The sequence below is a fragment of the Carassius auratus genome, unplaced genomic scaffold, assembly GCF_003368295.1.
Source record: "Carassius auratus strain Wakin unplaced genomic scaffold, ASM336829v1 scaf_tig00001250, whole genome shotgun sequence".
NCBI lineage: Eukaryota > Metazoa > Chordata > Actinopteri > Cypriniformes > Cyprinidae > Carassius > Carassius auratus.
In genome coordinates, this window is record NW_020523346.1 from 41,141 (window position 1) to 53,868 (window position 12,728).

General features: G+C 36.5%; 1 protein-coding gene across 3 annotated transcripts; it reads right to left on the minus strand.

Annotated features, from left to right (window-relative positions):
• Nucleotides 1–4,569: 4,569 nt before the first annotated feature.
• LOC113069271 (sterile alpha motif domain-containing protein 3-like) lies at nucleotides 4,570–11,306 on the minus strand. Of its 3 annotated transcripts, none has more exons than XM_026242305.1 (7): nucleotides 11,002–11,306; nucleotides 10,138–10,177; nucleotides 8,660–8,736; nucleotides 6,425–7,383; nucleotides 6,190–6,348; nucleotides 6,020–6,115; nucleotides 4,570–5,244 (listed from the first exon to the last, which is right to left on the minus strand). In XM_026242305.1, the coding sequence occupies exons 4-7, from the start codon at nucleotides 7,367–7,369 to the stop codon at nucleotides 4,930–4,932; spliced, it is 1,515 nt and encodes a 504-aa protein (XP_026098090.1). In that variant the 5' UTR covers nucleotides 7,370–7,383; nucleotides 8,660–8,736; nucleotides 10,138–10,177; nucleotides 11,002–11,306; the 3' UTR covers nucleotides 4,570–4,929. The 3 variants fall into 3 exon arrangements, with proteins under 3 accessions (XP_026098090.1, XP_026098089.1, XP_026098088.1); XM_026242304.1 differs by having other exon boundaries at nucleotides 8,613–8,736; nucleotides 11,002–11,305; XM_026242303.1 differs by lacking the exon at nucleotides 8,660–8,736.
• Between the last annotated feature and the right edge of the window lie 1,422 nt (nucleotides 11,307–12,728).

The window sequence follows — 12,728 nt, forward strand, 5'->3', positions numbered from 1 at the left end:
GCATTCACATCTCAGGTAATTTCAGATCTAATCAATCAAATGCTCATCCTTATTCAGTATGCTGATTTATTTGTAAATGTACTTTTACCATGCCATTGTGTATCTCATCTACATTATAACAGGTTTGCAGAACAGCAGCAGGCTTATGGGTTGAGATACTCTCATTCACATTCAGCGGGATCATTATTTGGTGCCATGAATAAAATAAACAGATGCTAACGTGTAACTAGTTCTGTCAGCTCTTAATATGCTTGGCTAAGTAAAGGCCTATTCGGTGAATATTCGCTGCCAACAAGGCTTTGAATCAAAACAATGCATCCCTACGGATCTATTCACACAGAGGATGAAAATCCATCTGACAGTAAAATGAGGACTGTGATATTGTGGTTCTCAAATTAGCTTTTTCTCTGAGAGTATTAATGAGACTTCTCAAATATGTCACGGCAGCGGATGATGGTCTGTAATCAGAGCTCAGTGCCATTCTCTGACCCCTGACATCAGCCCGTTTCTCCTGCTTCCAGAAAGGCCTTGACGCTGAGGTGAGATTGCTTGTGCCTCTTTGCCAAACCATGCTGCTGCTGACCGCAGGACATTTCTCTGCCGCCCTCCGCACAGTTTGTGGACGGAAAACAAACTCATGGCAAACTTGCTGGAGAGAAAAAACAAAGCCTTGCTCTCTCCTGATGTCAAAACAAACATCTCTCCTGGTTATTTTTTAAATGATAACATCTACAAGCACACTAACTCAAACAGTAGGATTGAAAGGATCCTGTCATTTTAATGCAGTACTTGAGGACTGCTGGGCAAGTAGAAATGGCATCAGTATTTATGTGTCCATCTTAGATTGAAACTTAAGACACTCAAAACTAATTTTTATAAACGGCTCTGCCAAATGAATACGTTCATGCCGAATGTCAAATGGCACCTTTCAACTGAAATGTTATACATTTTAAAAAGTAAAAAATGCATTGGGACACAACTATACTCTCAGAAAAAAGGTACAATGTTGTCGCTAGGGTGTAACAAAAGAGAAATGGTCCAGTTTTGTTCCTTTTTAACCCTTAAATGGTACATTGAGTTGCACCTCAAACATACTTTTAAGTAGTACTTAAATACATATTCGGACCTTTTGAAAGTGTACCGCCATAGTGACAGTTTTGCACCTTTTTTTCTGAGAGTGTATAGTTATTTATTGTTCGGAAGAGAAATTTCATTGATCACCAAACACAGGTCTTTGACCTAAAGCAACTTTGTGTTGATTATAGATTTTTCTTTAAGATGAAAATAAATGTGACTTAAGCACAATCGTGGTGGATGATCAGTCTAAAAACATCTATTTACAAATGATAAACAACAATAAAATCAGATGCTGATTAACATTTTGGTCACATTTCATTTTGAGGTCCATTTCTCGCTATAAACAAGCCATTAACTATGACTTTTCCCTCAGTAAAGGTTAGGTATTGAGTATAATTAGGGATGTAGAATATGCTCATGCAGAATATGTGCTTTATAAGTACTAACAAATAGCCAATATGTTAATAATAGGCAAGATAATAAGGCAATTATCACTTTAACATCTGGTGTGTGTCCTAGAGGGTTTCCAAATATATTTAAGACAATTCTGATAAAAAAAAAAAGTTGCACAATTTTTCAGCATTAAAATAAATAAGACAAATCTTTACTTCTAAGTATGATTACATGTGAATAATTTTATCAGTACTATTAACCAACACTATTTTTACACTATACTATCAATATAGTATGTTTTAAGCTAGACTTAGTAAAATTTTGACAGAACTGATGCAATTGGTGCAATTTGGCTGTATATATGCAGAAGTAATCGAAATGCAACCTTAATGAAAGCTCAACCATGCACAAGCAGACAGGAAAGGGAAAGAAGAAAGGATAAGTGATTGGTTCGCAGACTGACAATAAAACTGTTGAGTTAGAGGTTTAGGACAGGATGTTGGTCTTAGTCAGAGTCTCTCTGCTCTTATCTCGCTCGGGCCAGGAGCTCTCATCCGCCCGAGCAGTCAGACGGGGTCACACATGCCTTCAGTCCATGAGCCAGAGCAGTTCTGTTTACACACTCTCCCTAAAGCTGTCACAATGACAATTAGTGAAGATTTACACCACTTTCTAGGAAGAGCTATAATCTTAGGGCCTTTAAACAGCAACCATCTGAGACTAATCAGTGCAGATAAAGACAGAAGGAACATTCTCTTAATGAGCATTTCTAGTAAGTAGCCATTTAACAGATGCCTTTGTCCTATGTAACTATAAGGGTGAGCTCACTAAAGAGCTTGTGGCATTTTAGGGAAACTAAAACTTGTACACTAACCATCTGAGGTGAAGCTTGACCAGGTGCCATCTGTGCTGGTTAAAGCTTTGGCATAGATATTTAGATTGAGTTCAAAATGAGTTCTTCAGAAGGTGTACACTACCATTTAAAAAAATTGTGGTCCGTAAGATTATTCTTTTTTTTTTTTAAAGGTTTTTGAAAGAAGTCTCTTATGCTGTCCAAGGCTGCATTTATTTGATCAAATATACAGTGAAGCAGCAATTTTGTTACCACTTATCTTTTTTTTTCTATATTAATATATTATAAAATGTTGTTAAAAAAAGCAGAATTTTTATAGCATCATTACTTCAGTCTTCAATGTCACATGATCCTCCAGAAATCATTCTAATATACCGTTTTTTGATAAAGAATTTATTTTATAGATTTTATGATAACAAAAAACAACAACACATTTATTACACATGCATTACACATTTATTTACTCTCACTTTTGAATTTGTCACTTTTATTTAAAAAAAAACACAAACAACTGCAAAAAAACAAAAACAAAAAACATCTAACTGAATAAACTGCCACTTCTTCCATCATCTCACCACCACATCAGTTCCACCTCTATTAGGTATTACTACTATATATTTTAAATACTTCTTTAAATAAGTAGTCCAGTGGGCATTTATAATTTCAGTCATGTAGACGAGCCTTCTAGAACGTATCTATCTTCCTTCATAATTATGTGAAAATAAGACCTCGTAGAAAGTCATTGTCATTGTTTTTCAGCGTAGACAATTACTTTCAATTGAAATAGTTGACCCATCAAAGTTCTGTCATCATTTAGTCACCCTTACTTCATTTCAAACCTGTATATAGTCTTCTGAATTAACCCAACATATATTTGTATAGACGAGTGCTATTTTAGCATTCACCTGAGCTGATTCAGCTGAGCTTATTACAGTAGTAAAATAATGCTTCAGGCCAGATCATAGCATCTGCTGCGTCCTCCAAAACTGACCATTCAGAACTGACCTGCAGGATGAAGAACAGCAATGTGCAAACTGTCAGATGAATATAGGTTTTCTGTTTAACGCAGATCATTTACCATCAAAGCTGTCCATGCTTTAAGTCATCATTCAGACTTGCATGATTAGACACAAACACAGCGAGACTTAAATGAGGCATTCCAATGGAAACTCAAAAATCCCCTGGATGTTCCACAGCAGCACTTCCTGTGCTCTCTGCATATCTGTGTCCAGCAGCGCTGATCTGTTTGCTTAGTGGCTATCGAGTGGAAAAACTGACTCATGGTGTGGCTCGGGAAGCCCACCGACGCTATTGGCCCCGCTGCTGAGCCGGCCACAACATAAACACAGATCCTTTCAGCAGCCCACACTGTAAAATGTAATAAGTTGAGTTAACTTAAAAAAGTGAGGAAACCGATTGCCTTAAATTTATAAGTAAACTAATGTATTACTTTTAAGTTGGTAAAACTAAATAATATTTGTAAACTAAACTTATTCATTAAGTAAAGTATAGTATTCATTTTAAGTTGGCAAAACTAAATAGTATTTGTAGACTAAACTTAAACATCAAGTACAATTAAGTACTGGTGACTCAAAAGCATTAGTTGAGTTAACTTATTATTAGTGTTCACTTTACTAGTAAATTTAAGGAAACCGATTGCCTCACATTTTTAAGTAAGCTAAACTAACAAAAACGAGTAAAGCAAAAAACGTTGTCAAAACATTCATTTTAATGTAACCGTGTACAAAATTGTTTTTTAAAGCAAAAAAGGGTTGATGGTGAGTGATTAAAAGAACCAATTAATCAACCCTACAATAAAACATTTGTGTTACTGCACACAGATAACCGATTAAAACATTTTTGTTGTGGGTATAGGGATTTGTCACCCATCAACCTGGATACAACACCCTAAATGCAACAGACACAATACGAAATCTTTGTTATTACTAACAAACATCTTGACTAAAAGTTTTGGTTTTGCATTCAGGTTGGAAGGTGTCCGATTAAAACTATACCAAAAAAATTAAACAACAGACCTACTGCAACACGGTCTTGTTTCTGCCATCAGAAACACAAAGAACACACCTTGACCAAAACATCCAATTTATGCAGCAATTAGAGTTTTGTTTTTGTTCTTGTTTCTGCAAACACTTAAGATTTTAAATAAAACATTTGTTTTAATCAGTCATCCATCAACAACATTGCAAAAGTGCAACAACAGACCTACAATCACATGGTCTTTTTTCTGCCATCAGAAGCATAAAACAAAAACAGATAAAAACATCAAGGTTAAGTTGCAGGTATTAAGATTTTTAATCAGTCACCCATCAATCTGGATACAACACCCAGAAGGCAACAATAGACCAATTGGTTTCTGCAATTAAAAATATATTGAACAAATTCTTGACTACAAAGCTTTTAGTGACTGGAGTTTTTGTTTTGTATCCAGGTTGGCAGGTGACTGATTAAAAAAAAAAAAAAAAATGCTGCAACAGACCTACAGTAACATGGTCTTGTTTCTGCCATCAGAAACATACACGCAAAAAACAAACCTACAGTAACCAGACTTGTTTCTGCAATCAGAAACAAAAAAAAACAAAAAAACATTAAAACAGTAGGTTTTTTAGTGATTGCAGTTTTGGCTTGAGAGATTTGTGCCCCAGGGAAAGAAAAACCCTTTGAATGAACTCAAAAGTGTATTTAAGCTGTGAAGGGTACTCCATATTTAAAGCATAGATCAGTCCAAAAACAAAACACATGGCATGTGGAACATTCTCAAGTCCATCCATTGCTATAAGACCCTCCAAAATGATTGCTGTATCAGTGACCTCCAATGGCAAACCTTGTGGAGACATGGGGCTGTCCTCTGGCACCACAGTGAGAATTCCTATTGATACTTGAGGTGTGACAATATCAATATCCTAAGAAAGAAAGAAAGAAAAGCAATATTAAAATACATTCTTATATTGCAAACGCAAACAAGTGCATGTTCCTTTTAAAAATTTAAACTGCTTAAGGTGCTGTTATTAGTTCTTGAAGTAACTATTTGTAACAGGGCTTCAGTGGGAATTGTCAGTGATAATTTGGACCTTTTCAGCAAAAGCATCTTTGAAACATTTAATAACAATATCTTTTTAGTAAAACAGTTACATCCATCCCATGATCGGTTTGGTTTCAAACATTCCTCAAAATGTCCTCGTGTTCATCAGAACAAAAATGTATACAAGTTTGTAACAAAATGAGATCCTTTCCCTATCCTTTTAATGTTTAATTTATTATTTAACAATAATTATTGGTCATCGAAAGGAGTTTGTTTTTGTTGTTACTGCTGAAACCGTATATACCAGCAGAGAGTGAAGCGATAGAGTGGAGAAGGGATGCTGCTAAAACTGTCACGGGACATAGGTAAAGAATGGCTAAATATAGAGACCTCTTTGCGCAGAGTAGTTGGATTGAAATTGAATTGGAAAATTCAAGACACTATTCTATATGAGATTTTTATACTTTGAAAACAGTTTCATCCACATTTTAAGATTTGATCAAATGTTATGGAAAACAAAGAATATATTTTACTTGCATTTTATTTATCTTCTATGTACTTTATATAAGATCTCTTAAATAAACGTAATGCTGACACAAAAATTGGGAGATCTTTCTTGTAGCATTTTTTAAAAGATATTAAATTAGAATACTTACAAAACATGTTTTGAAGAAGTCTGTAGTGTCTTCTCCAAGAAGGACTGCAAGACCACGGAGAACTGCTGTCCGTCGAGCAGTGACATCAGTGATGTTCTAACAAATAACACATAAAACATCAAGATCAAGAGTGAAAACAGATCACTTTAAACTTGACAAAAAACACTTACTGCAGACTTCATTTGTATTAGATACTCTGAGAGCTTTTTTCCAGCTGTGCCTTTCTTGGATTCAAAAATCTCCAGAAAACGAGAAGTATTTTTAGCAAGGGCTGAGAAGAATTCTTGCTTGAGGTTTTTGCTTGTTATCCGGTTGAACTCAGCAATAATCTACGAAAAGGAGAACAAAAACACATTAAGACTTGAAACATTTTTACATGCCCTAGATAAAATGTGTCTTAATTACCTGACTTTCCCTGAAGAGTGCTGGCCATCTTTGTAAAGTCTCTTTTACTGAAGGCTCCTTTTCAACCAACTCTTTTCTTCTTAGCGAAAAAGTTATGTCCATGTACTGTGCTATCAGTGTAGAACTTGGATGTCGTTTCTTCATTTCCTCCACAATTTCTAATCGTTTTGATTCCATGCTGCTTTCATTTTCACCAGCAGGCATATTGGGTAGAAAATTTATCTCGAATCGTTTGGGTTTCTTGACATTTCTTGGAGAATCTTGGCTCCCTCTTTTCATTGAATTAACAAGAACATCGGTGCATCCAGCTCTCCTTAGTTTGCTCCTGTAATTAACCATTTTAAACTTTATACTGTTTTTCCATCCGTTCCATCCAGTGGAGGAGCCTGGTTCAAAAAGGCATGGATGTTTTTTGACAAGTGCCGATGCAACATCATTGAAATCTTCTTCACGGGGATATGCTTTAAATTTGTACATGGCCTCGGCAAGCTTTTCAAGTACTTCATGTTTCATGTCCCTGGGAACTTGCAAGTATGTCTTATCTCTCATAAACAAAAGGTTTCCCTGGCGCAGTCTGTATTCCACATTCACGGAAAAGCTGGGAATTTCAAATGTTTCTGGCCATGGATCCTGGCGTGTAAGAGGTGACTCTTCTTGAGAGTTAACAGACATAATGTCGGTGTCAGCCTGGCTCAGTGTAGGTGATGTCACAAGAGAGATTACCTTCAAAGTGGGCTTCTCAGGTAAATCTGCAATGTCAGTAAGGTTAACAAGTGCATTGTTAAAATCAGCGTCTTCATACTGAAGAGAGAACGTGTATGGAAGATCAAGATGCTGCCCAAGCTGTTCAATCAGGGAGTCCAGGGTTTGTGGTTTGCTAGGAAGTGTGACCTTCCGTATATCATTGTCAGTCACAATCACTCTTAAAACAGTTCTTGTCTCCATTATGTCATGTGGACCTAAAAAATAATTTGAGAAAACAAATGATTTAGACACGTTCCACAATTTTCAGTATTAGACCCCAGACAACATTCAGCACAAGATGAAGTGTTTAATTGTAACAAATATCCTGCCTTGTATTTTGTAGGTTGGCAGTGGAAACAAGTCATTCAAATCAGACAGCTTAATGACTGACATAAGTGGTACATGGCTGGACAATTCATAGGAACGCAGATGCTCAGTGTACCACGCTGTCTGTTCTTTGCACACAAACAAAACATCTGTGTTGATGACTACAATTTTAACAATTTGCCTGAAATCAGGAAGACCTGAACAGGAGCCGACAGAAACAACTACATCAGGACAGTACTTAATACCATCAATGCATACTGAGGATGTAACAAGGACAGTGCTTTGAGCACCAAAGTTGTTCTGAAGAACATTCTGAACATTCTCAGGAAAAGATGAAATCAGTGTAACTGCAACTTTTTCCATCTGCACAGAAGGCTTGAAAAAAGAAATTGAATCCATGTGGTACGCCATCATTCTTTGATGTCGGACTGCCAGAGTTTGAGGGACATTTTTGAAATTCTTTGTGTCACGAATTATTTGCTTGAAGAACTTATGTTTGCCTTCAAAACGCATTGTCCAGACATCTCTTAAAGGCCCATACATTCGTATAAGTTGTGGGTAATGCTCAATGTAATGGTGTTTGGGACGCAATGCAAAATGAGGAAATGCTGTTAAAAGCAAACCTCTATGCTCTGAAATTTTATCCCCAAGGAAATCAATAGTTTCCTCAGTGAATCTGAAGGACGTCGCCAGTTCCAAAATGTCTTTCAAAAGCATTAAAATCTCCCATGATGGATCGTTCTCTGGGATATCAAATCCAATCATGAGGGGAAGAAGTCTTAGAAGTGCCCAATTTTCATGGCCATTACCACCAATTGTGCCTCTAGAGGCAAAGGCAACTGGAATAGTTTGAGGCTGATCAGTCTTGTCCATGAATTTGTATGGAAACTGCTTGATTGTTCTGTTTAAGTAGTCAAGAGTAATGTACTTTCTGTTGATCAAATCATTAAGACACATTGCCATTTCAACGGGTATGACACCCTCTAAGAGATCATGCATGAGGTCAGGTGGAAAGCCGCCGATAGTGTGAAAATAGTCTAGCTCTCTGAAGACACAACTACCTTTCACACCATACTGTTTAACCAAACTCTGATCTTTTAAAACTTCCTCAACTTGCCTTTCGTGATTTAGCTTGGTCCTGGATTCAAATGCTCCTGTCCGTACCTCTCTTTGTTGGATTTCGCTCTTCTTCACCATACAGAAGCGACAGGGGTGTTCCACAATGAAACTCTCTTGGAATCCTGCCAAGGAGTGGGCACCAAGGTTATCAGCAGACACACAGAGAACAGTTCCCAATAAACATTCTCCTAAACGCTCTACAAAGACGCCATGTTTCTCTAATGTTTTCAGATCTTGAACAAGAGGGTGTAGGACTTTTTCATATCCACACCGTTTCACTGCACTAGCTTTGCATAAGATTGCCAACTGAATTGCATGAAGAGAAGACAGATACTTAGAGGGAAGATTGGCAAGGACCCAGTAAACACTGAACATCTTGTGTTTCTTTTTTGAAGTGCCAAGAGGGTTGGCAATTTCAAATTCATCAGTGTAGAGGGTAAGTAAAATCCTACATTTTTCTGCCATCAGAAAAGGATTCTCAGAGTAGTTAGTGCCATCTCTGTAGGAACTAATTCCACATGCACTTCCATCGGGAGCAAGAACTTTATCAAGGACCTCTGATCGGTTTAAAAGCAGCTGTAACATGTTCAAGATTGGCACATATGCAAAAGACTGTGATTCTTTGTCGAGTTTGTATTCTATTGGCATAACTATTGGAAATTCTTTCTCAAAGTATGATGCTCTTTTACTGATGGTAGATAGAGGCTCACCAGACTCAGTCATTTTTAAGAGCAGATTATTTTCTGTGACAACTTTCACAATTTCTTTCAAAACATTATCACTATAAGTGATTTCATGTTGATTTAAAATCTGTTGAATGCCATTACTCAAAAGTGGCCTTGACAGAAGAAAAATCTGAGTAATTTGTTGTATTACTTCTTGTACTGCTGCATCAGATATATGCAGAATGGTTTGCATCTTAAGGAAAAGCAATCCTAAATTATGCTTTAGTTGTCTCTGTAAATCATCTAGACTTTGATTTGGGTCACCTTCTTCATATTCATCCTGGCCAAACTCTGTAGAATCAATTGAATCATAGCAAGAAGCTGTACTTTGTGTAACATCTTGCTGTAAATCGGCAGCAATATTTTGCAACTCCACTAAAATGTTGGGCTTTAAGTTCCTCTGCGTGCTAAACTGGTGTTGCTTACTTTTATGAGCATTAAATGTGGAATAAATTCTGCTTTCAAAATTGCAGTCTTTGTATGGGCACTGAACCATTTCATTATTTTTCAGATGTTGACGCAAATGGCAGAAAAACAAGGATTCTGTGCAGGGTTCTTTAAATTCACAGAGAGGACAATGAAATATCAAAGGTGCTGGTTCTGATCCACTTGTTTGTTTTGCATTTTCAGAGTGATTTCTTGTTAAATGCACTTTTAGAGCATTGAATGATTTAAAAGAACACAAACAGTCCGTGTGAAGACAAGGAATTTGGTTGGTTCTTGTGTAGCTTCCATGTTTAATCCGATAATGCTTCAATAGCAGAGCTCTCTTTTCACAGAAATAAACACAGAACTTACACTTCCACTGCATGTCCACTGCACTCTTCAAAGAAACATTCTGCAAAAAAGTTAACAGAGTTAAAGTATATGGATTAATAACAAGCAATTTGTAAAAACAATTTTTAGCATCCACTTTAAAAACTTGTATAAAATATTGGTTTCTTTGCAGCACCTCTTATTTAACATTCTTTTGCATTTTAAGGCATTAAATTAATGGTTTTCGTGTCGATTCGTTTGAAAAGACAACAGAGAAAGACGATTTAAACTGGCTCACGAATCACTAATTTGTTCAGTATATGGTCTGAAGGCACGTGAGGTGTTTAAAATCAGAATGAGTTTTTAGTCTCAAGAAAAAAACGTCGCTTAGACACACGTGCTTACAGAATATATAACCTTACACATTATTGTATTTATTTTAGAACACAAGGCAAAAATCCTGTATACTATGCTCAAATGTTCAATTGCAGGTATGAGTAACGTTACACGTGTAAAGAGCTTCTCTCGTCCATCCCTAATCTGAAAACCGTTGTTTATATATAAACGACATCAACACTAATTATAAACGTGTTACTTTTCCATTGCATACATTTTACTCAAGTAATTATTAAGACTATAGCTTCAACTAATCATTTACACAGTAACTTGTATTTTACTTAAGTTTTTGTTACTCTATCCACCTCTGAAACTTGTCTGTTGACCTAAAACACGTTTATCTTTAAAGCGAGACGATTACCAATTATTAGATTGCTAAGAGCAATCCAACGTCATCCATCGATTTTATATAAATATTTTAACAAAATATTACTGTTTATGAACTTTGATTGATATATTATTATTTTGTAATGAAAATGTAGCAGTTAAACTATAAAAAATGAGACTCACCTTATCATTCTCTTATCCAGCCACGTGCAAATTAATGAACCTGCTATCTGAACCAAGTAACTAGCATGTGCAGTCGTCTTCTTCTTCGTCCAATTAATGATCTCTCACTCCTTTGGAGTATTATCGCCACCTACTGTATATCTGGTGCATTCACAATACTTAAACTTTTAAGTTGAGCTAAATGAACAAGTTGAGTTTAAGCACTTTGAGTGGGGAAAAAGTTGGAATTACTTAGTTAAACTAAGTAATATCAAAAAACTTAATAAAGTAAGTTAAGTTTACTTAATCATTTTAGTAAGCTCAGCAATTACATTTTACAGTGCAGGGTCTATTTCCCACTATGTGCATTGAGGCAAACACATTTCCTGCTGAGGGAACATTACATTCCTAGCATTAATTCTCTGTCCGTATGACTGAACGGGTGCTTCAGACAAATACGTCTGATGGGAAGTCATAATTACAAGGATGAATGGAGGTTATATGCGCCATTATGAGCTTTTCAGCTGCACTTGGCAGACTATCTTAACACTTGCCTTGGCGTGGGTGTTTCCAGAAAGTGCACTTAAAATGATATCAAACCACCGACAAGAATTATGATTTGCTTATCTTAAAATGTTTTTGCTTTATTTAGATCACTGAACATGTTGGAGCTCAAACACACTGAGGTCGCTCTAAAAGGCAATTTTCACTTTATTAATCAGTGCTTTTAAGTATTTTCCAGAGTTATTTTTCATTTCCTGTGCAAAGAGGCAGCTTCATATCTTATATGGCATTAGCCCAACTGAAACAATCTGACAAGTTTTCCCTCGGTATTCACGGCACAGCGGCCGATATGATCTTCGGCCTCCAATTCCACGCCACTTGCCGTGTGGGCCCTACCCAAAAAAATCAGAGTTCACAGTTCGTGTGATTAGAGGAACAATGATAATGTTCAGTGTGAGAGATGGTGTGTTCGGTTCTGCGGCCCTGAGGGAGTCCCACCCATGGAGAGGGAAGAGGAAGAGTGGAGGAGGGTGGTCAGTCGCGCCGGGCCTTCGCTCACAGTGCTCGCTCTGTTTGTTCACTCCTCTGCGAGAGACAGACAGTAAGACTTTATCGGATCAAAGTGCGCACTAATAAACTTACACCATGTTCCCACACATAACATCAGCTAGCAAAACAAGTCAGATAATAAGGGGAACAACTGAGTTCAGTATTATTTTCAGTTATGAATGCCTTCCACGGTTTTCTCTGATGAGGAACAATTGCTAAAAATTGCTGTTAAACATGAGACTACATTTACAAACCATTTTACTTTTATAATGTGTTGTACTTTCAAGTGAAACAGGATATAGGGCAAGACTTGATTTTATCTAAAAGGGAGTTAATTGGATCGTGATCATGGGCATTCACCAGAAACGCAACAAGATTGCAAAGACAAACAATTTCTTTCCTTTAGAATAACATGCACTGATGAAACGTGCACAATAAAGATCAATAATGTACGTTAATAAAGTAAATAGTGAATTTTGATTTCTTGTTGCCTTTTGGATTGCTGGGAAGTTGAGGTTTTACAGCCACGTCTGCATTTGTAGCCTAGTGTACAAAACAGTGTCAAATAAAGGAAGTAACCCACTTTTCAACTGACTAACAAAAAAGGCTGACTATAATAAAGATATCCGAAAAGGCATTACGTTTGTAATTGTACGATTATCGGGTTATATACAGTATTGTAAGAAATTTATCTG